Source organism: Gossypium hirsutum, chromosome A06, assembly GCF_007990345.1.
Source record: "Gossypium hirsutum isolate 1008001.06 chromosome A06, Gossypium_hirsutum_v2.1, whole genome shotgun sequence".
NCBI lineage: Eukaryota > Viridiplantae > Streptophyta > Magnoliopsida > Malvales > Malvaceae > Gossypium > Gossypium hirsutum.
Genome location: NC_053429.1, coordinates 117791544 through 117816132, shown reverse-complemented (window position 1 = coordinate 117816132; position 24589 = coordinate 117791544). Strand labels below are relative to the sequence as shown.

General features: G+C 35.1%; 2 protein-coding genes across 4 annotated transcripts; one reads left to right on the top strand and one right to left on the bottom strand.

Moving 5' to 3' along the window:
* Nucleotides 1–4374: 4374 nt before the first annotated feature.
* LOC107962052 (outer mitochondrial transmembrane helix translocase) lies at nt 4375–12729 on the top strand. 3 transcript variants are annotated; one of them, XM_041115978.1, is made up of 14 exons: nt 4375–4711; nt 5189–5343; nt 9239–9400; nt 9663–9793; nt 9883–10027; nt 10145–10413; nt 10534–10658; nt 10753–10796; nt 10988–11119; nt 11256–11333; nt 11783–11865; nt 11954–12076; nt 12278–12338; nt 12426–12729. In XM_041115978.1, exons 1-14 carry the CDS (start codon nt 4588–4590, stop codon nt 12612–12614), a joined length of 1821 nt encoding a protein of 606 aa, XP_040971912.1. In that variant the 5' UTR covers nt 4375–4587; the 3' UTR covers nt 12615–12729. The 3 variants fall into 3 exon arrangements, with proteins under 3 accessions (XP_040971912.1, XP_040971914.1, XP_040971913.1); XM_041115980.1 differs by lacking the exon at nt 4375–4711 and adding an exon at nt 5853–6277 and having other exon boundaries at nt 5207–5343; XM_041115979.1 differs by lacking the exon at nt 4375–4711 and having other exon boundaries at nt 5209–5343; nt 9229–9400.
* Nucleotides 12356–13607, bottom strand: LOC107962053 (uncharacterized protein At4g22160). Its single transcript, XM_016898274.2, has 2 exons — nt 13045–13607; nt 12356–12831 (listed from the first exon to the last, which is right to left on the bottom strand). Exons 1-2 carry the CDS (start codon nt 13485–13487, stop codon nt 12783–12785), a joined length of 492 nt encoding a protein of 163 aa, XP_016753763.1. The 5' UTR covers nt 13488–13607; the 3' UTR covers nt 12356–12782.
* Nucleotides 13608–24589: the final 10982 nt, after the last annotated feature.

The window sequence follows — 24589 nt, the reverse complement described above, 5'->3', positions numbered from 1 at the left end:
ATTTAATACAATAAAATATTTATTATATTTATAGTAATATTTTTTTAATATAAATATTTTTAATGTGTTAAAAAATATTTATTTTATTGTTTTTAGTTCATTTAGTGTACTATATATATATTTTAAAATATTATTTTTAAATAAAAAATGAATTTAAAAATAAAATTTAGGAGGGTTGGATTGAGTCGGGTTCGGGTTTATCTTTCTTAAATTGAGATAAATTTGAAAAAAAAGAAAGTAAGTTTATTTTTTCAGGACATGTCTAAGCTTAGAAATTTTGCCTAGCTATCTTGTATGTGCCCGACTGACTAATAAGCACCTCTAGTTGTAGTGGGATAAGGAGAGGAAATGGGAACCTCAATCCCGATGAAGCTTTCGTACTCCTGATCTACATGCTTGTTATCGAGGAGAAGCCAAGACCTATGGAGGGTCCAAGAGTTCCACCGTTGACTCCGTGGAACACGTCTGGACCATCGATTGCTGTAAACCTTGAGCCTTTGAGAGGGAATCAACATCCAAATCGCAAAGATCCAGAACAATTTGATTGACATCGCCATGCACGAGCTGTTAGAATTATGTGACCCAAATTCTAAAAGATTGCTTGCAAGTCAAGTTAAACAAAAATATATTTTCTTTCTAGAAGATTTAGTATTTATTAGTATAATATATTTAGCATTTATTAGTATAGTTTATTTGACTTACTAATTTAGCCTATAAATAGGCTCCTTTACAATCTTAGAATTAAGAGATACCCATTAGATTAGAACTCATAACACATTCAGAGAATTTTGTGTTTACGTTTGAGGGTTCTTTGTTTTTCGGGTTTTCGGGGTTTAGTTTTTATCTCCATCTTTTGTACTCTTCATTCTTTTGCCATTATAGTAAAATTATCTTTGCCCGTGGTTTTTTATCCTCTTTTGAGGGGTTTTTCCACGTTAAATTTGTGTGTTCATCTTCTCAATTTCTTCTACTATTTTTACTTGTTCGTTGCTTAATCGGGACGATCCTAACAAGTGGTATCAGAGCTAGTTTAACTTTCATAGATCAGCCCGGTCAGAGATGGCATCAATAAGGTTTGAAATTGAGAAGTTCGATGGTGAGACAAATTTCAATCTGTGGCAAGTTCGGATGATGGCAATTCTAGTTCAAAATGGCTTGAAAAAGGTTGTTACAGGGAAAAAGCCTGAGAATCTAAATCAAACAGAATGGGAAGAGCTTGATGAAAAGGCCTTGTCTGCAATCCAGTTGTGCCTCGCGAATACAGTATTGCAGGAGGTATTGATGGAGAAGACCTCATTCGCCTTGTGGAAAAGGTTAGAAACTCTTTATGCGACTAAGTCTCTGGCTAACCGTTTAGTGTTGAAACAACGTCTATTTACGTTTCGCATGAACGAAGGTGAGCTTCTTAAAGATCACATCAGTCAATTCATTACTCTTTTAAATGATTTAAAGAACGTTGAGGTTCATATTGACGATGAAGATCAAGCTATGCTATTATTGTGCTCTTTACCCTCTTCATACAAGTCTTTCAGGGAGACCCTGATTTATGGCAGAGACAAACTCTCGTTCGAAGATGTGAAGGGTCATTTGTTGAGTAGAGACAAACTCGACAATGAGTTTGATTTGAATAGCAAAGCAGATAGACAAGCTTCCGTTTTGGTAGCATCAAAGAAACGAGACAAAAGGTGTCGCTATTGCAAAAAGTTAGGTCACGTCAAAGCAGATTGTTATAAACTGCGAAATAAAAGAGCTGCTGAGAGTAACGAGGAAGATGTAGCTGGTGCTAATTTGGTCGATGAAGGCGGTGATGATTTCTTGTTAGTGTCAACGAGCGATAACTCCAAGCTTACGTCTGAGTGGATCCTAGATTCAGGATGTTCTTTCTACATGTGTCCCAATAGAGAATGGTTCTCCACATATAGTTCAGTTGAAGGTGGAGTTGTGCACATGGGAAACGATTCATCTAGTAAAATAATCGGTATTGGTACTGTTAAAATTAGGATACACGATGGGACGATTAGGACACTCTCAGATGTCAGGTATGTACCTGATTTACGAAAGAATCTCATCTCCTTGAGTATTTTAGACTTGAAAGGATGCAGAATCAACAACGAGTCGAGCGACATTAAAGTATCTCGTGGAGCTCTCGTTTTGTTAAAAGGTAAAAGAACCGACAGTCTTTATATTCTGGAAGGTTCTACAGTGACCGATGAAATCGGACGTCCCTCGTCCGTTACGGAGTCAAAGTCAACTCATTTGAAGCGGAGGCAACTTGGTCATAGGAGGGAAAAAGGTATGACTGTTTCGTTGAAGAGAGGTTCTCTTTTGGATGCAGGTTTTGAAAAGTTAGGGCACTGTATTCGTGAAAATCAGACCCGGGTTAGTTTTGATTTGGCAGTGCACAAGTCGAAGGCTAGAAGTCTTCCAGCTTCTAAGCATAGATTCGACTCAGTTAATTCCCTGCATAGTTCAAGATAGGCCCGTGGCGGGTTTTGGCAAAGATGGCATTGAAAGAATTCGTGTCAAGGTGGAGATTGTTAGAATTATGTGACCCAAATTCTAAGAGATTGCTTGCAAGTCAAGTTAAACAAAAATATATTTTCTTTCTAGAAGATTTAGTATTTATTAGTATAATATATTTAGCATTTATTAGTATAGTTTATTTGACTTACTAATTTAGCCTATAAATAGGCTCCTTTACAATCTTAGAATTAAGAGACACCCATTAGATTAGAACTCATAACACATTCAGAGAATTTTGTGTTTACGTTTGAGGGTTCTTTGTTTTTTGGGTTTTCGGGGTTTAGTTTTTATCTCCATCTTTTGTACTCTTCATTCTTTTGCCATTATAGTAAAATTATCTTTTCCCGTGGTTTTTTATCCTCTTTTGAGGGGTTTTTCCACGTTAAATTTGTGTGTTCATCTTCTCAATTTCTTCTACTATTTTTACTTGTTCGTTGCTTAATCGGGACGATCCTAACACGAGCCTTCAAGGCCAAATGTCAACAATGTTCTACCCTATGTAACATCCTTGCTAAAAGGAACAAAAACAAGGCCAAGAAGGCTTTCGACCAGACTAAAGGAGACAAAATCTTGGACAAAAGACTATGGAAAGCCCATGGGAAAGCTGATGATTTCTCCTCCATCTGTACGGCAATCGAAAACCAAGTCGAAGTGGGGGGGGGGAACCCGATTATTCTACCAAAAATAAAGAAAAGGAAAAGAAGAGGACGAGAACGAAGATCAAAAGGAGACATGAAGGGAGAGAGAGAGGAGAAGGGAGCCGACCACTTTCGGTCGCTAAAGTGTGGCAAAACTAGTTCTTAGGAAATACAAAATGTGAGAGAAAAGTACAAAGACAAGGAGCCAAAGAAAATTGAACATTTAAGCTTCTTAATAATTACATGTTATTGTCAACATTTATTTGAAGCAATGGTTAAAGTTCTACACCAAAAATTATTTGGGTTCAAATTTTGATATCCCCTTCTCATCTTTTAGTATTGTATTTATAAAAAAAAAATAATGCTTCTTTTGGTTTCAAGAAACAAATGCCATTTTCATTTTTGTTTTCTTGGAAAATGGAAAAAATAAGAAATATTTTGGTTGGTATTTTTAAAAATAATTTTTTGATAATAAAAAAATGAAAATATGTGAAAATTAGAAAATAATAAGGTGTTTTTTCATTGTTTTCACTAAAAATGTTTTGTAAAAATGAAAAATGATGAAAATAAAAAAAAATTAACTTCAACTAAATTCGCTTTGGCTTAAACCCATATAAAGGAAAAAATATTTTTTTTCAAACTTTTTTTTCTAATATTAAATTAGGTATATTAGTTTGAATTCATATAAATATAATTTTATTTTGAGACAAGTAATTATCAAATATGTTTTCATTATTAAAAATATTTTTATTTTTAATTTATCAAATGTGTTTTTTAATTTAAAAACTAGAAAATAAAAAAAATTATTAAAAATACCAAACCAAGTATTTATGGCATCGAATAATAATAAGAATTTTTTACTGATTTTTTACTTTTTCTCTTAAAAAATTCAAATTCAACTAAAAATATAAAAAAAAATTTAATTTATCATGCTACTATTAGAAAGGGATAAGAATAACATGTAATTATAATTTCATACAATTATTTCTCTCTAGTATGTAAAAATATAAATTTAATTGAAATATGGATTATGTTTTTGAGTATAAATCACATTTATAAATTTATGGTGCTTCATTTTCATTTTTGAGAGAATTTGGTTTAATTATGCTCCGTACTTGTTCTTTTCATACTTTTATGACTGCAAAGAAGGATTAAATTACAAAAATCTAAAGAGTATAGGGACCGAAAGCAAATAAACTGGAGAATTTGGACATCCTTAGTTCCAGAACTTCCAGGTTCCAGCCCAACATGCAATTTACATTTTTACTCTTGTGGAAGAACAGACTGCTTGCTTCCACATCTAAGAAACCTGCTTTCTCCCATTAGCCACTTACGTTTTCCAGTGATTTCCAACCTTAGCTTTTAAACAAACACAGAAGAGAGGAATCTAGAGAGGCTAAGCGAGTGCGGTTCCATTTTTATCTCAATGGCAGTTTTCGACCGGCTTGTAAGGACTACTGCTCGTTCATGGCGAAGGATCGTCTCTCCTAAAACCCTAACCCCTTTACCTTCTTCCTCGCGTCAGCTCCCTCCTCCTCCTCTCTACCACCGTAAGTTTCTTCCTCTATTTCTTCTATTTCTTTTCCTTAAATTTTTTACACACTCAATGACGGGAAATTAAGGGATCAAATGTGTGAATCACTTAAAAATGGACTGAAATTTCTGTTTTCAATTTAGTCAAATGGAATTTTGTTTTCGTAAAAATTTGATTGTCATTTGGTGATTAACAATGTTTTCTCCTTGGGATGCTTTCGCTTAAATTTGATTGTCATTTGGTGATTAACAATGTTTTCTCCTTGGGATGCTTTCGCTTAAATTGGTTTACTTGGATAAAAAAAAATTGTTTTTGTGCATTTATTTGATGCTTCTTTGTTGATTGATTGGCTGTTGGACTGATGGTTTATTGCTAGTGAAGGTTTAGCAAGTCTTGGTGTTTAGTCCGTGTTGCCTAGATTGCTTACATCGTGGTGGGTTGCATTTTCCATTTTAATCTTTTGGGAAGATATTCTTATTATCGTTATATGCAGATTTCCCTGGAAGCTCAAATTTTACTATTGGGTCAGATGTCCAGCAGCTAAGATTGGTGACTGCTGCTTCAGGGTCATACTCTATACTTCCGGCTGTGTTAGCTGGTTTGCTTGGAGCGGGAATGATAGAAACAACTTATGCTGATGCTGATGAGGTTTGTGCGATTTGTACTTCTTGGTACAGTTGATAATGTTCCCTGCATCATTTTTATTTTGGCCCCCGTCTTTTGTTAATATAAAAATCTTCTGACTATTGCAAAAAATATTTTCTGTTAGAGGAAAATCCTATACTATTTTTGGAAACTGACATTGCTATTTTACCATTTTGCCTTTTCAGAAAATAGTATAAATAGCAAGCCATCCTTCTCATTTTACACAACACAACAAAGGCAAACAACTTTTCTCATTCTTCTTTTCTCTGAAATTTTGGTGTTTAACTAAATTGCATTAAAGGGATATTCTGTCTAGGAGATTAGATTTTAAATGGGACCGTATGTGACCCATTCAATCTTTCTTGAGAATTGAACCTAGTGTGGTTTAACCGGTTTTCTTCCAATTTATTTCTCGTTCTTATTGTCCGGTTCCTTTTGAGAAGAACAATACCAATTATGTTTCATTTTTTTCATTCGAGCGTACATATATTGAAGTACTGCGTTAACTGTAGGGGTGATGTCCACTACACGATTACATTGATCCCAGTGAATTTGCTTCCAAGGCAGTGGTTCTTCCACGACACAATGATTATTTCATTTATTTACGTTCTGTTTATTTGTCCTATCAGTGCTAACGGTTTTGTTTTGCAATAGTATATTTCCAACAATTTAGAAGCAAATTCATACTATTGTTTAAACATGAGAATCGGGTAAAGGAAAATGAATTACAGTGCACTTGTGGATCGTTGGAGCAAGTGAAGTCTCCTATTAAGGCAATCGAGTTTGAGGGCACTTGAGTAGTGCAAGAGTGTGCATAAGTTGTGTTGGAATTGTTGCAAGTTTCATCTGTGTTGGCCAGTGGGCCATTGTGATCAAGATGAGCTTGGAAGGCCTAGTGAGATTGAGCGGTGAGAGGACCACTTGAGATTATGGCATGGTAAGCCAATTTTGTATTTTTTGTTGTGCATGTCAATAGACCTATTGAGACGAGCAAGGCAGATGCAAGTCTTGACTTTGAGCCGAGCTTGGTACCGCAAGCTTGTAACCCAAGTGGGGGCATTAACGTGGTGGTACACAAGCTCATTCTGCCTAGTCATATTCCTTGTGGTTTAATTTTGGCTTGCCCATTGCAAGCTTAGAGTTGAGTTGTGGGGCTTGAGTGTAAACTCTAGGTTTCGTGGCTCCTATATTGGAGGATTATTGAGTCTAAGAGCTAGAACAAGAGAACCAATAGGGGATGTCTTGTTCAGGCAACCTTTGAGATTGAGATTGAGATCGACCTAGTTCGGTGGTTCTGTATGTGTTGTAGTTGGCCAAGATGATCACACCTAGTGAGGTGACCTTGGAGGGGTCGAGAAGGCCTAAGTTGAGGATGACCAATGAGTCTGAATTTCTCATGTTGAGAACTTTAGTGTTGGTGCCGCAAGGGGCGGTTGACATAAACTACGTCCAAAGGGATGCATCCAACGGGATGTTGTAAGAGTGCGATTTGTGCTACATCCAGAGGGATACATTTTTGAGTATCAAAGACATGGTAATATTCAGTCGACAAAGGGTCATACCATTAAGGGTCCCTAAAGGTTGTAACTTGATGATTATGTGGCATTGAGTCCAAGTGTTTAGTGGAGGAGTGAGTATAGACGAGACTACACCAATAATTGAGATGAGACTAAGTTAAGTCTATATCTGATGTGTATTGAATGGATCGTAACCTTAGGCCTTGAAAGTCCAAGATGGACTTGAGACTGAAATATCAACTCGATGCAACAAGGTTATTGAAGTTGTGGCTCCATGTCGATGAGGGCATCAACATAGTAAGGGGGGGAACGGTGCTATGGTCCACAATTTACTATGTTAGTTATCAAGGTTGAGCTTTTTCCAAATGGTCTTAAGTGAAATTAAAAGTATAATAACTTGGAACTTGGAATTTATTGGATACCCTGCAATTCTAGAGGGATGTTGTGATACAAATTGGGTAATTGATAAAGTTAGCCTTACAAGTGGATATGTTTTTACTTTGGCTGGAACAACTATTTCTTGTAAGTCTGCTAAACAGACGTGTATTGCTCGTTTCATGATGGAATCAGAATTTATAACTTTTGACTGATCGAGGTAAGAGGCCGAGTGACTTAGAAATTTACGCGCAAAGACTCCTTAATGGAAAAAACCAACATCTCCTGTATCTATTATGTGATTCACAAGCCGCAATTTGCGTTGCTAAGAGCCAAACTTACAATGATAAGAGTAGACATATTTCGAATAAAAATATGAATCTGTGAGACATTTAATAAATAACAGGGTTCTTGCTTTGGAGTATATAAGGTTTGAAAGAAACCTAGCTGATCCACAAACCAAAGAGTTAAGTTGGAAAATGATTCTTAATTCGTTGAAGGGGATGGGTCCTAAGGTCAGTGGTTAAGGAATTCATAATGGATTCCCAACTTAGATTTTTAAGTTATGGTCAAACAAAACCATGGAAAGATACATAGTGTACTTTTACCTATCCCTATGACAAACGATGTACATGCATAAGATTGTGTTTTTACTCTTAATGAACTAATATCCCAAGGTTTGAGTGGTCCTATTGAGATTGACTTGATGAATTTACCAACATATGAGGTTGAGTTTCTTATTCTTAATGAGTTCATATTTCAGAGTTTGTGTGGTTCTATTGAGACAGACTTAATGAATTCACAAAATTTAAAATTGATATGATGAGCTTAATAAATGCTTTTAATAGTTTCATAGTCCTGATTCGAGTAGTCTATATTGAGATAAACTTGATGAAATCACTTACGTAAGTGTGAAAAATTAGTCGTATTCTATGAAAGACATTGAACCGTCTTTCTAGAGCACTTGCCAGCATCCCGAGGCATATTGGTTAAAGCTTGATCTATCGCGGAACTTCAATTGGATCTAAAATTAGTCATGGATTATGAGTTAACCCCTACATTAATAAGTTCAAGATTTTTTTACTTGTTAAAGAGAGAATCACTCATTTCACTATATACTTGTTCAAATCCAAAAGATACTAGTGCTTAAGCGGCTAATTTTGTTGTTACTCTTCTCACGTTTTACCTTTTCTTATATTTACAAAATTTTCAATTTTTTTGCATTAGTGGAAGAATGCTGGTAATGCAAAAAATATATTTAGAATATTTTTAGTTGCAGATAATCCTCTAACTATTGCAAACAATATTTTCAAAATATTTTCAATTGAGGAAAATTTTTTGCTATTTTTGAAAACTAACACTACTATTTTACCATTTTGCCCCTTCAGAAAACAATATAAATAGTAGGCCGTTCTTCTCTGTTTACACAACACGGTAAAAGGCAAACAACTTTCCTCGTTCTTCTTTTCTCTGAAATTCTGGTGTTTTACTAAATTACATTAGAGGGATATTTTGTTTTGGAGATTGAGTTTAAGTGGTAGCGTCTGTGACCCTTTCAATCTTTCTTAGGAATTGAACCTGTGTGGTTTAGCCGATTTTCTTCCAATTCTTTTTCTGAATCCTTTCGAGAAGAGCAATATCAATTGTGGAACACAATCTTTATTCGAGTGTATAAATATTGAAGTACTGTCTTAACCTTCGGGTGCTAAGTTCACTACACGGTTACACGAAGTACTGTCTTAACCTTCGGGTGCTAAGTTCACTACACGGTTACACCGATAGGGCGAATTTGCTTCTAAGACAGTAGTTCTTCTATGGCACAATGATTATTTCATTTATTTACACTTTATTTATTTGTCCTATTAGTGTTAACGATTTTGTTTTGCAATAGTATATTTCCAACACTAATGAAAGTGTTTCCCGAAATGTGTACCATATTCTTACGCTTGTTATGATGATTTGGAGATGCATTATTTGAATTGATTATGGAAACTAGCTTCTTGCAGGTCTCCTCCAAACCTCCTCTCCCATCAGAACCTCCTACAAGTCATTTCAACCTTGAGGAAACTGCCAAGAAAGAGAGGCAGCGAATTGAACAGATGCTTAAAGATAAGGGAATACGATATGGTTCTTATCCTCGGTTTACTGTAGCTGTGAAGGGCCAAAAGGTTGTTTCTGTTCATTTATTTTTTCCCCTTGGATGTCATAGCCTGTTTCGTGGGTTAGATAGGGTGGGTCATGGTGATGATCCTAATGAACAATTTATTCTTTCTGATGATTTAGTGTTATATTATATTATATATATTAAATAGTTTATTTTCTGAATGCATGATTCACTGCTAATTGTCATCTGTTGGTTATATGTCTATAACTGGATTCATGATATTTCTGCTTGGCTCAAGTATTTTTAACAGGATACACTTGTTATAGGTTACAATAGAGTTCCAGATTCCTCCTTCATGTGAAGTTGCACAGTTGGTTGCAAACCTTGTTTCACATCTTGGGCTAAAGGTTGATGAGCGAGGTGGTGGTTCCGATGTGCTATTACGTGCATGGGACAGGTTGTCAATGATAAAGTTCTTTTCAAATCTAAAGCTGCATTTATGTTGGCATTAAATTATGCGAAGTTTTAACCTCTTTGTTGTTTCAGTTCAGTGGCCTGGCAGCTGACACTTAATCCACTGGAGAAACAGAAGGAAACTGGAGTCAATGAGGGACATTCAGAATATAGGAATGGTGATGAAGGGGATTTATGCATCCTCATTTTCCGTTCACTCATAAGCTCTGACAAAGCGGTTGGTCTTAATTTCTTACAGTTTCTAACAATATTGTAGTATGAGTGAGATTGCATTATTTTTTATTTTATTTTTATGTTTCACAGAGTAACTGTTCAATCATACAATTTATCATAGGAAATTGAGTTTATAAAGCAAGGAAGTTTGAATCAGAAGGAGCTTGAAGCCTTCGTATCTGCCTTAGAACTAGCAGGTGGAAGGTTTGCACAAAGTAGCTCTCTGGGAAACAAACCAAGGGAAGGTTCTGCACAGATACCTGCACAAAAATCAATCTCTAGCCTGGAGGCCATGGGGGTAAGAATTTATGGACTTGATGCACCACATCAGAATAAACCATACAATGAGATATCATGGGACAATATTGCTGGATACGATCAACAAAAACAGTAAGTAAAAGACTTGACAAATATTATATCCTTTATTTTTCCATTTTTGGTCAAACATAGATTATGCGGAGATGGTGTTTCGCATATTTATTTCACACAAACAACTTCTCATTTTGTTAGAGAAATAGAAGATACAATTTTGCTGGCTCTAAATAGTTCTCAAGTATATGATGATATAGCTCGTGGGACTCGCCAAAAATTTGAGTCAAATAGACCGAGAGCTGTGCTCTTTGAAGGACCTCCCGGTTTGCTTTTCAACCCAGAAAGAAATATTGATTCATTTTCCTGGAAATGTAATATTGAACTGATTCATTTATGTCAAAATTTTAAGTATTGCAGGTACAGGGAAGACATCTTGTGCTCGTGTTATTGCTAATCAGGCGGTGAGCAACAAGTTTCTTATCTAGAACGTTGATGGTTATAATACATATAGTTAAACATTAAAATTGTTTTTGTTGCTTGGTATAATTTGCTTTATTCTTTGTAGAATAAGTCAGTACAAATTTGATAGTTTCTGTAGGAGACTGTTTTATTTGATTGTGTAATGGAACTGAAGCATGTTCATGCTTTGCAGGGTGTCCCATTGCTCTATGTACCACTTGAGATTGTTGTGTCAAAGTACTACGGTGAAAGTGAAAGGTTACTGGGGCAAGTTTTCTCTCTTGCCAATCAGCTTCCCGATGGTGCTATCATATTTTTGGATGAGGTAAATGAAGCAAGTAATGATCAATAAACGAGGCTTCCCTTTTATTTATCAGCCACTGGTTTCCTTCCCCTTTTTTACCATCAGTCAATTTGCATTCATTTATATTAGATTGTTGACAAGACAGCCTACATTGCAGGTTGATTCTTTTGCCACTGCTCGTGGTGGTGAAATTCATGAAGCTACACGTCGAATTTTGTCAGTGCTATTGCGACAGGTTAAATTAAATTTTCAAGTAGTTTTGGTTTCTAGGGAAAATTAACCGCTTAGCAAGCCTTTTTAAAACATGAACTTCTGATTATTTTAGGTTTTAAGAGTTATGTTTCTCATCAGTTCAGCAGTCAATGTCCTTGCTACATTTCAATTGTAGCCTATTATTACCTCTGCTCTGTGCCAAACGGTTATGCTTAATGAATCCGAAAATGTCACAAAATCAAAGAATGATTCTTAAACATCAACAATGGTTATAAAGAAGTCCTAATCTTATAGGAGGAAGTTTTGCTGGTCTGCTGTGTATAAATTTTTACTAATTATCCTCTGGGAAACATTTGAAGAATTATATTTTGCCTACTATATTGTACGAGTAACATTGATCAAGTTTTCTGGATGCCTAAATAACGGTGCTATTATGGTACCATTAATGAAATTATATTATTATTTTTTCAGATTGATGGATTTGAACAGGACAAAAAAGTAGTTGTCATTGCTGCTACAAATAGAAAACAAGATCTTGATCCTGCATTGATTAGGTAAAGTAGATGCTGTTCCAGTTCCTTTTGGAGAGCCTAATTGTTTCTTAAACCAATGAATTGTTTCTGATTCAGTCTTTGTTTGCAGTCGTTTTGATTCAATGATTGTCTTTGGTCTACCCGATGAGCATAACCGTCAGCAAATAGCAGCTCAGTATGCAAAGCATCTTACAGAATCCGAGTTGGCTGAACTTGCTCGAATCACCAACGAGTAAGTTCAATTTGTTATCATAATTTCTTCAGTACATTCAATGTCTCTAAATATGACGAAAGCTAAGTAGAAAAACCTCCTGTTTAATATCTGAAAGTTTTATACTAGGATTAAACATTTTTTCAAATAGAACTTATCTTCTACCATTCGCATGCATCATTTAACAAATAATTAATCAGCCTTGCTTATCGACATATCCAGAATGTCTGGTAGGGACATCCGGGATGCATGCCAACAAGCAGAGCGGTCATGGGCGTCAAAGGTATTAGCTATCTGACCTTAAGTCTCAATATGTTTTGATCTATAAATACCACGTTCTATTATTTACATTCATTCATGGTTTTCACAGCTTATTCGAGGACAAGCAACAAATAACAAAGAACAACCAGCTCTCCCACCTTTGGAGGAATACATCAGAAGTGCCACTAATCGAAGACAGGCCCTTCTCAGTTTTGCAGAGCAGAGAAACCAAAAGCCAAGCCCTCGTATGAAGAAACCTCCATTAGATTTGTTGTCTTTGCAATCTACAGCACTTTAGGTGATTACATTTGTAGAGAGACAAGGACTTTTGCAGAGATAGATAGATTTTTCATTTAATATAATAATCAGTACATTACATATATATAGTATATAAAATCCCAACTTCATTTTCATCCTCAATTTTGATAAATAAACCAAAGATTATTCAATTAATTTTAGTGAATCTTCAGAAGATTAAGTTGCACTGCAACAAGCTCAGCAGCAAAGCTCCTTGTCTGCATTTGAAAGGAAGAAAAAAAGTTACTTTTATAACGATATTGATAATATCGTTATTGTCATTAAAGTGGTTATTCTGATTTTCTTTTTACTGATGAATTTGTATTATTGATAACAGTTAAGGGATTAAATCTGTAATTTTAGCATAGTATAGGGACTAAAACCATAATTAGATAGAGAGTAAAATGGAGAGAAACGACACTTTTTTTTACCTAACAGAGGAATCCCTTGGTTCGTCATCTGCTCCAAGCTTCCGTTTCCAGGTATCAGCATCTCCGGCGACAAACGAAGCGATCTGGGACTGAGTTCGGAACATCATCCGAGTCAATTCGGCCTCGGATTCCGCCCTCCGTTTCTCCGCCTCACATCTGGAGGCTTCCATTGCCTTGACCATCTCCATCCCGGCCAGCTCCATCCTAAGAATCGAATCAGAGAAGACACGAAGACCGGCGGAGAGATCAGTGAAGTGCGTAGAATCACAATCAGAGTCGCAGTCGTCGGAATCAAAAGTGGGTGGACTGTTCGAATCTTCTTCGTCGAGGTTTGGAGTGTCGGAGGGGTGTGGGTTAGAGAAAAACCCAGCATCGCAGGTGTATTTTAGACAATTATCGTCTTTGGTGAGGGTCGGATTGGGTGGAGCAGTCGGGTCCGCCATTAACGCTACGAGTAGAGGCTTTGCTCTGCCTGGGTAGACAATATCAGTAAAGGGAATAAGAGTTTACTGGGTTGTTGGTAACCGGTCGGTAAAATGAGACAAAAGTGGATGCCATGTCATAGTTTGCTCCGTACTCAGGGTCCCACCATTTAAGCATCCAAGTTTCTATTACATTATTAATAATACGAAAATAAAAATAAAAAAATACCAAAATGTTGGCAAAATAACACCTATAGGCGGTTTTTTAATTAATTAGGGTTTTCAACTGAAATGATGAAAAATTTTAAGCAGTTTTGAGGGGTCGGAGATGTAATAATGCGCCTCAATATGCATACATTTCATATGTCATGGCGGAATAAGACCATGACCTTAGAAACTCATTGTAGAGAAATTCAGTTTCTACATACATTTGGTTCACATACCTTTCTCTAAACTTCTCCAGAAAGGACTCATAAGTCACATTGGTCAATGTTTCCTACCACTCGTAGGCTTCTCCTTCCAACAATAATATGACACACAAGAGACTATCTTCTGACATGCATTTTAATTCCCTTATCACTCTGCAAACTAGAGACAGCCGCTGTTCAACCATAATGAGATCATCGCCTTTGTCACCCAGAAATTCCTTAGCACCCCTTTTATGTATTTCTTTCACAAGGTCTCCTTTAGGTGGAGTTACAATCGGTACTGGTGGTGTAGTTGGTGATGGGCGAACCACTTCTGGTTGTGGTTACTGAGGCTATTGAGGTTGGGGTGCTTGAGTATTCTCCATAAATTTATCAAATATTTGTGCCATCATCGTAAAAAAGACGTTTTCGGAAGCATTTCCAGTTGCTCTCAAACCAGCTGCAGGTGCTTTAGTTGGAATATGGGGCACATGGCTTTCAATTTCTTCACCGGTCACTTCTTTTGATCCTTCAGACATTGTTGTCACACTATAAGAAAATTCAGATTAGTTTCAATTACAGGGACTATGCCAAAGGCGTATCATGCATGCTAGGGCATGACACAACACTTAATTTTTTCGAGAATCAGCTTAACCTTAGATTTGATACCAAACATGTAACACGCCAAACCCGACCCTATGATAGGATCTAAGCTTGATGTGTCACTACTCAAAATCGGACTAATTTATGGCAAAACAATTTGGAGGAAGCTTTATAAAATTATTACAAAAGTATACATATAAACATATAATAGTTGTGGTTTTACTAAAGTTTGAAATAACGTTCAAAACATTTGGCGTATAAGTTCAAATATAATAACTTCATTAATCAGAATGTAATAATTCAAATCCAGACATTAATACTTAATAGAAATCTTGTAAAAACAGAGTTTTGTCAAAATAGAAGTTCTTTATGTAGTTCATTTCCAAAATACATTTATACGCCACACTAAAGAGTCATGCATGATACAGAACAAAACAGCCAGCTCACAATAGCAACAACACTCTGGCATAGTCCTTTTAACAAAGTCTTCCTTCAGTCAGCAAGCTTGAGAAGGAAAAGGTAATGGAGTAAGTTCATATGAACTTAGTGAGTTCCAAAGATATATTATACATATCTTTACTTACAATACAATTGAACCTTTTCGAGGGACTTATACACGATAAACATAGTACTCCCAATGGCTTCTACAAAATTGATCCACCATGAATTACACTATTATCTACATCCTTTTTTGTAACAGCCCGTTTTTAGTGAAATCAGAATAGTGATTTTCGGACCATAAATATGAAGTAAAAATTATTATTTTATTAATATTTTAATGTCTACAGCATGATAATGTGATTGTCCAAAAGTTTCATTAAGAAATTTTATTGTTTGGTTGGTTAATTCGGCAAAAAGGACTAAATCGCGTAAAGTGTAAAAGTGGAGTTCTATTTGCTAAAAGTATTTAAAAGCTATAGAATCTTAAAGTAAAGGTCCTTATGTTGTAATTAAACCGTTAATATCATGAGTGGACATATATGGACATGTATTAAGGTGTTTTAAATGGTTTATTATTAAGGTTATAATTGTAATTTGGTAATTTAACTTAAAAAAACCAAATTAAAGCTTTATTATCATCTTCATTAATCGAATATTGAGGATGAAGAAAACCATTTTGTTCATTTTAAGGTTCGGTCACTTTAGAGCTTAATTGGTAAGTGATTTTGACAGGGTTTTTAATGATTTCTATGTTTTTGAGGTTGTTGCAGCTAGTACTAGCTAGCCCAAGGACTATTTTGCAAAACTGTTAAAGATTTTGAATGATTCCATTGATGAATACATGTGTATTTTGAAGTTTCTTGATATATTGTGAAAGCTTGTTGATTGATATACAAGTTTTGTTAAGTGATTTTAGTGAAAATGCAAAATAGGGATTAAATTGAGAGATGTTGAAACTTTGTGGTTAAAATGTGAAATAAATGAAAAATATGGGCTTCTAGAGGCATAATGGTAATTCAGCTAGCATGGGTGTCTTGAAATTTGCATGAATTTGTGATTTTGTGTAATAAGGACTAAATTATAAAAATGTGAAAATTTAGGGGAAATGTGTAAAATAGCCCTAATGTATATTTTGGATCGAATTGAATAAATATATGATTAAATAAGTTAATTTTGAATATATTTAGACCAAGAAAAGTGGAATTTGGATATGGATCGGGGAAAAACGAAAGTTATTGACTAAACGACTTATTTCGTCTTTTCCACATTCGAGGTAAGTTCGTATGTTATAATTTCATTTCAAATGTATTCTATATGCTTTGATATAGCATAAAATGCGATTATGTGACTACAGACAAGTTTGGAAATGATTCGACGATAATTTGACGGTTGGAATCCCAGTTGAATCTTAGGAATAGTTTAGGATACTAATGACATGTCATTTGGGATACTTTGATGTTGGCTTCGGGCCATGATTTAGCACTTCGGGTACGAGATAAACTGATTTGGCTTCGGGCCATGATATAAGTATTTTGGATAAGTTATCTTGATTTGGCTTCGGGCCATAAGATAAGTATTTCGGATAAGTTACCTTGATTTGGCTTCGGGCCATGGTATAGGTACTTATCGTGTGAGACCCTTGAGTATTCGACTTCTATTTCTAAGGGTTCAATGGGTAAAATTAAGACGAGAATGTATATGAGATTTGTACGAGATGATACAGGTATGTGTATAAATTATTTTAGCATTGAATCGAAAAAATGATGATGAAAATATATAGTTTTGTGAATGAGTAATTGAAAGGTTTGTTAGCTAAAGTAAGCTACATGTTGATGTATTCAAATTATTGAATTATATTTATGTGATTGCATTAAGTTTATTTCATACGAGCTTACTAAGCTTTATAGCTTACTTTGTTTATATTTCTCATGTTTTTATAGTGTTAACAACTAGCTTGGATTTGAGGATCGTCGAAGATCGTTTCACACTACCGCTTATCACTTGGTACCTTTGAACTTTGGTTTTTAAGTATATGGCATGTATAGGTATTTTGAGTCATTTTGATTATGGGTTGATAGTGATTTTGATTATTTGTAATGACTTGTAATGACATATGTTTTGGTTTGTAAATATGACCATGAGTGTTGGCTTAATTTGCTGAATTTGGTTATGTGCATATATGTGTATATATGGTTGATATTTTGAGTTCATGGATGGATATGTGAATAGCTTATATTATCAAGCTTGTGAATATTGATATAGTATATGTTAAATGGTGAATTGGTGCAAAATGATGTATGTTTGGTGAATTTTTAGTTAGTTGATTTGTATACGTGTTTTGGTATGTTTTGATTGAATAAGACTTGAGGTTACAAGTATGTTGGTTGTTAGTATTGAAAATGGTATGAATTAGCCTTGATTGTGGTTAAATTAGATGTTCATTTATGCTATGATTTGGTGTCATTTTGGTTGTGTAGGTATATGCATATTTGGGTGGCAAATTGGTTTGGTAAATAGTCTATTTTTGTCCATATGGGCGGAGACACGGGCGTGTGTCTCAGCCGTGTGTGACATACGGTCATGTACACAACCGTGTGTCCCCTGGTGTTGATTTTGAAATTAAGTCTATAATGGCCTAAATTCGAAATTATCGGAATAGTGGTTTTAACCAAAAATCCGATTTAAAGAGAAATTATTTTAAAAATTATTGCATGAATATTAATATAATAGGAAAATCGCATGAAAATATCGATAGAAAAATTTTACCGATTTAGTGGTTAGTTAGAAAAGGAAATTATTGAAGAAATTGAGTAAAAACAAGGTATCGAGATCTTGATCTCATAAAACCGAGTCAGAAATATTTTTATAAATATTTATGAAATGTTAGTGATGTGATATTAAAATTTTGTTAAGAAATTTTAATGTTTGGGTAGTCAATTAAATGAAAAGAACTAAATTGGAAAATGTGTAAAAGTTGCTAGAATGATTAAATAGCTTAAGTGTCTAATGAGAAATGATTTAAAAGGCAATTAGACCCAAAATTTATTTGGGCTGGACGGCAAGGGCATGAAATCACCAGGAAAATTGATTATTTAAGGGCAAAATTAGAATATTGCACAATTAACTAAATAAAGATAGGACTAAATAGGAAATATCTAGATTTCTCTTCATTTTTCATCATTCTCATCAGCCAAAACGCCATAGGAGGGGTTCTTTAAGCTGGTATTCCATAATTTTTGCACCAAGTGAGTTAATCCTTGCCTTCTCCTTATAATTTTTGTGTTTTTAAGACTTTTACAACTAGGTCCTACTATTAAATTCATTAGTTTTTGATTTCATGGATGAAATTGAAAGTCACCATGGTTGAGTGCTGTAAGTTTATGATGAAATAGCATGAAATTGAAGCTTTAATTTTTTTATGAGATGATTTTATTAGGTAATTTCAATAGAAATTGATTTTTAGGACCTAATTGTAAAAATGTTTGGAATTAAAGTCTATGCTGAAATTATGATTCTCAAAGGTTATAAAGTAGTTTAAAGTGATAGAATAAAGTGTTAATTGAGAAAAATCAGCTCAATTGAGAGGCTAATTGAGTAGGGACGAAATTATTATTTATTAAAAGTTTAGGGGAAAAATGGTAATAAATATCTTGCATTAAAACAGTTTTGGATAGCAGCAGTAGGCTAAATTTGAAAAATCACCATAAATTTTGGAAATCGAATTAGAAGATGAAAAAAATATGGAATTAAATCTTATTGGGTCTAGTTTCTCATAGAAGAAACGGTGTAAGCAATAGAATTGTGAATCATGAGATATAATAAATTTTGTGAGATAAGGTCAGAATGAATTTGGGTTCCCTTGCTCTAACTTTGAAAAATTATAAAAAATTTAATAAAAATAATTATAGGATTAAATTTATATTTTTAGAATCCTGAATGAGTTTATTTTCAAGAAAAATAAACGGAAACATCATCCAAATCTTGTATAAAGAGATAATTAATTTTTAGTGAAGAAGGGTTAGAACTATCAAATAGCAGAATATGGGTGAATTTAAAGAATAAACTGTACTTATTGGATAAACAAAAAATTCTGAAAATTTTATGGTAAGAAGATATGTGAGTATAGTTTTGGTGAAAATTAGCGGATCCTAATTTGGAGTTCTATAGCTCAAGATAAAAATAATTTAGTTACTATGACTCAAGTAGAAAATTTTGAATGAACTATAAAAAATAGTGGAATTATAGAGAATGTTGTATATGAACATGAAATGTATTAAATTGATGATTAAATTTATTTATTTAGATCCAGAAAATTCAAATAGGAAGCTAGATCGATGAAAAGAAAAAGTTCGGGATTAGTAGATTTGTGTATACGAACAAGTATCGAGGTCAGTTCGTGTAACTTGAATTATATTCTTAAATGCTTGAAATGTATGTTATTTATGTGAATATGATTTGAATGTTCATTGTATGAAAATTGATGAAACATTGATATATTTGATAAAAGGGAAAGAAATCCCGGTTGAATGAAAGGAAAATTTGATGGATCTCTGAAAAGGAATTGACAGTAAAAAGGATCTAGCCCGGACGGGTGATCCTATCTTGATATAGCCCTCCCGATGAATATGTGGAAAATGGATTTAGCCCGGACGGGTAATCCGAATTAGGTTTTGAATTTAACCTGGACTTGTAATTTAGATCCAAGCTCTTTAAAATAATTTTCGTTGCAAGGGATTTAGCCTGGACTGGTAATCCCGCTGTAAGGATGAGGTTCACAGGAGTGTACTCTCTGAAATGGAAATTTGCGCATATGAATATGAATTGACGGACCCGGAATTGTACACTAAAAGTGTACCTCTAAAAATCCATCGAAATTCCGAGAATTTCAACGAGATAAATATGAAAAAATAACAAGGGAATGGAAATCATGGTATTGATGAGCTCATCAATCATGGAATATATTATTGATACATGAAAATTATTGGACTAACTTGAATGTTGAGTTTGTGCATGTTAGGGTAATAATGCATTGAATAGATATATGAATGTTTATTGCATTGTATTGAAAATATTAGGTAAGTATAATTCTTGTTACATGAGCTTTCTAAGCACAAAGTGCTTACCCTATTTCCTTTTCCCCTGTTTTTTTGTGTTAAGAGCTTGGAGGTCGAATTCGGTCGGAGACACATCACACTATCAACTTCAAGATTTAGGTATATAAAGAAATTTTATTTTGGAAATCAATGGCATGTATAAGATAATAAAGTAGATGTTAATGTGAAATGAATGTAAGGTCAGCCATTGGTATGGTTAACAAATCTTGGTTTTGGTATGTGACGAGATTATCTTATAAATATGCATGAATCTATATTGAAAATATGTTAAATTGGATTGGTCTCGGTTTAAAATTGTAGGGAAGGTTAGATATCTATAAAGGGGTTATATTGAGTTAAAAAAATTTAATTCGTAAACTCCGGTAATACCTTATACCCTATTTCGAAAACGAATACGGGTAGGGGGTGTTACATTTGTTGGTATTAGAGCTACGGTTTAGTCAGTTCTAAGATCGATGTAGCGAATACGGGATTAGCTATACATGCCATTTAAATTATTATTGATAGTGTGATATCTCCTGACCATTTAAAATGTGTTTTTCTTATAGTAATGTCATCCGACCGAGCTCAATTCGAGGAAGCTGGGAGTCATGCTCCGGCTTCAGTATAAAGAGAATAAACTAGTAGTAGAAGGCCCGAGACAGAGGGTCGAGGGGAGGAGGCAAAAATAGCCTTCTTTCAAATGATAAATGAATGGTTTAGTCAATACTTAAGAACTAACCCTGTAGTGTAGCAAGTTCAAGCTCCCCTTCCGGCTGCTCCACTAGTTCTCGAGATTTTACAAGGTACAGGTACTGAATCTGTCAGAAAAGGAAAAGCTCCAGTTGATAAAATCTGAAAATATGGGGCAGAAGAATTCAGAGCTGCAGCTGATGATGATCCCAAATGGGCTGAATTCTGGCTAGAAAATGCTACTCGGGTTTTGGAGGAATTATCTTTCACACCAGAAGAATGTCTAAAATATGCCGTCTCACTGCTAAAAGACACAACTTATCATTGGTGGAATACTAAAGCTTCAATTGTTCCGAAAGAAGAAATTACATGGGAGTTCTTTCAGAACGAATTTAAAAAGAAATATATCAGCCAAAGGTTCCTTGATCAGAAAAGAAAAGAATTTCTTGAGCTGAAACAGGGCAATAGATCGGTATCTGAGTATGAAAGAGAATTTGTTCGGTTGAGTAAATATGCTCGGGAATGGGTGCAATCAGCAGTAGAAATGTGCAAACGATTTGAAGAAGGGTTGAATGAAGACATTAATCTACTGATCGAAATTCTTGAAATTGGAGAGCTTGGTACATTGGCAGAGAGAGCTTATAAAGCAGAAGAATTGAGCAAAGAGAAGAAACATAATGAAAGGGAAGCTTGGATTTTTAGTAAAAGACTGATAGGAAAATCCCATTTTTTTCTCCAAAGAAATTGAAGAAGTACCAGGATCATTCTACCTCAGCCAATGGGTATTCAGGTAGAGAGCGAGGTTCTCAACGCAGTAATCCAAGACCTTCCACTCCATCAGTGACCAGTGTTGGCAGTGTTGGTACCCTTAAGCCAAGATGCCAGTAGTATAATAAAGCTAATTTTGGAGAATGTCGGCTGAAAAGTGGGGCTTGTTACTGATGCAGTTCATTTGATCATTTCTTCTGAGATTGTCCAGAAAGGGGTGAAAAAGAAGTTGAATAGACATCGAAGCCAATTAATCTAGTTTCGAAGGGTAGACCACCTCGACCATCCGGTAATGTCAGTGGTAGCCGAGGAGTTACAAAAGATACTGCAGGTAGGACTGAGGCACGAACACCTGCTAGGACATATGCCATTCGTGCCAGAGAAGATGCCTCAGCACCCGATGTTATTACTGGTACATTTTCTTTACTTGATATTGATATTACTGTATTAATTGATCCCGGTTCTACGCATTCATATATATGTATAAAGCTTGTATGTGTTAAAGATTTATCTATTGAACCTAATGAATTTATGGTTAAAGTCTCAAACCCTCTGGGCCAATCTATTTTGGTGGATAAAATTTGTAAAAATTGTCCACTAATGGTAAGAGGTATTTGTTTCCTGGTTGATTTGATGTTACTGCCATTTGATGAATTTGACGTGATATTAGGCATGGATTAGCTAACCCAGCATGATGCAATATTAAATTGTAAACAGAAATATATTGTGCTAAAATGTCAGAATGGTGAGTTACACCGGGTTAAATCTGATCAGACAGAGGGGTTATCTGATGTGATTTCAGTGATGGCAGCACAGAGGTATGTCAAAAAAGGGTATGATGCTTACTTGGCTTATGTACTCGACACTAAGGTATCTGAGTCAAAGATACATGCAATGCCAGTGGTATGTGAATTTTCTGATGTGTTTCCAGAGGAATTACCAGGGTTGCCACCAGAAAGAGAAGTGAAATTTTCTATAGATTTGATTCTGGGAACTACTCCGATTTCCATAGCTCCGTACCGGATAGCTCTTACAGAATTAAAGGAGTTAAAGACACAGTTACAGGAACTTGTTAATAAGGGTTTTGTTCGACCAAGTCATTCACCTTAGGGTGCTCCGGTTCTATTTGTGAAAAAGAAGGACGGGTCTTTGAGACTGTGTATCGACTACCAGCAGCTTAATAAAGTAACCATAAAGAATAAGTACCCGTTACCCCGGATTGATGATTTATTTGATCAGCTGAAAGTTCCTATAGTGTTTTCAAAGATTGATCTCCGATCGGGTTATTATCAGGTACGGGTAAAGGAGTCAGATGTGCCAAAAACAACCTTCAGAATCAGGTATGAGCATTATGAGTTTCTGGTTATGCCGTTTGGGCTAACTAATACACCTGCAGTATTTATGGATTTGATGAACTGAATATTCAGACTGTACTTAGACATATTTGTGGTAGTATTCATTGATGATATTTTGGTTTATTCTCGGGATGAAGAAGAACATGCAGAACATTTGAGAATTGTGTTGCAAATTCTGTGAGAGAAGCAGTTATATGTTAAATTCAGTAAATGTGAATTTTGGCTTCAAGAAGTGGGTTTTCTTGGACATATTGTATCCGCCGAAGGCATCAGGGTAGATCCAAGTAAAATCTCAGCTATTGTCAATTAGAGTCCACCGAAGAATGTATCTGAAGATAGAAGTTTCTTGGGTTTAGCTGGTTACTATCGGAGATTTGTACAGGGATTCTCTATGATAGCTTCTCCGATGACTTGATTATTGTAGAAAGATGTAAAGTTCGAGTGGACTGATGAATGTTAGTAGAGTTTCAACTGATTGAAAGATCTACTAACGAAAGCACCTGTATTAGTATAGCCTGAACTAGGTAAGGAATTTTTTATTTACAGTGATGCCTCATTAAATGGTTTAGGTTGTCTCTTGATGCAAGAAGGTAAAGTAATAGCCTATGCTCCAAGACAACTTAAACCACATGAAAGAAATTACCATGTATATGATCTAGAATTAGCTGCTATTGTATTTGCACTGAAGATATGGCGGCATTATTTGTATGGTGAGAAATGTCATATTTATACTGATTATAAAAACTTGAAATATTTGATGACGCAGAAAGATTTGAATTTGAGACAGCGCAGGTGGCTTGAACTGATAAAGGACTATGATTTGATTATTGATTACCATCCAGGTAAGGCTAATGTTGTAGCCGATGCTTTGAGCCGAAAATCTCTGTTTGCTTTATGAGCTATATAACACCCCTTAACCCTATCCTGTAGTTGGAACAGGATTACGGAGTATTACCGGTCACTACAGTTTGATTACAATTATAAAGAAAGAAATACAATTCAGTTCATAAAATATATCTTAATGTTCCTTTAATGGGCCGTCGAGACTTAAAATGTATGTTAAAACCAAATCGGGACTCAATCGGAAGCTTATAAAATTTTTCATAAAATTTTTAAAATTTCCCTTTTTATGAACAGTACCACACACCCGTGTGGCTTATGTGACACGCCCGTGTGGCCACACCGTGTGACTCACACAGCCTGGACACGCCCGTGTCCTATACTCGTGGACTTCTCTAACTTTTACCCATGAACAAATTAATTTCACACGGCCAAGACACACGCCCGTGTGCTCAGCCCGTGTGGCAATCTGTTTTGTAATATTTTAGGTGCAGGGGACATACGACCTAACAACATGCCCGTGTGCAAGCCATGTGTCTCACACGGTCTGGTCACACGCCCGTGTGCCAGGCCGTGTGGACTCAATAATGAATCTTTCACACTTTACTAGCCAACCCTGCAAATTTCAAACCATAACCAATAAAAATACCAATACTAAACCAATCCAATACTCGACTTAAAACACTTATCATGTATCATTATCAATTATCAATTTTCTTATTTCACTATTACAATCACAATGCAAAATAACACACTTAAGACATCCTAGGTACATGTCATTATCAACAATTAACATGCTTTACCTTATTGAGTTTGGGATCGACCTAAGATGCTGATTCAACGGTCTGACCTTAACCTAACCCGCGCACGGAAACAAACCGTACGCTGAGTATGAACTCAGTGGTATCTCTATAATCCTAACA

Excerpts from the sequence above, each read along its gene's own strand:
- LOC107962052 (XM_041115978.1), top strand. The coding sequence starts at position 4,588 with ATGGCAGTTTTCGACCGGCTTGTAAGGACTACTGCTCGTTCATGGCGA. Across the intron at positions 9,794-9,882 it reads CTATTACGTGCATGGGACAG|TTCAGTGGCCTGGCAGCTGA; the intron begins GTTGTCAATGAT and ends TTGTTGTTTCAG. Across the intron at positions 10,797-10,987 it reads GTGTTATTGCTAATCAGGCG|GGTGTCCCATTGCTCTATGT; the intron begins GTGAGCAACAAG and ends CATGCTTTGCAG.
- LOC107962053 (XM_016898274.2), bottom strand. The coding sequence starts at position 13,487 with ATGGCGGACCCGACTGCTCCACCCAATCCGACCCTCACCAAAGACGAT. Across the intron at positions 12,832-13,044 it reads CCAAGGGATTCCTCTGTTAG|ACAAGGAGCTTTGCTGCTGA; the intron begins GTAAAAAAAAGT and ends TTTCAAATGCAG.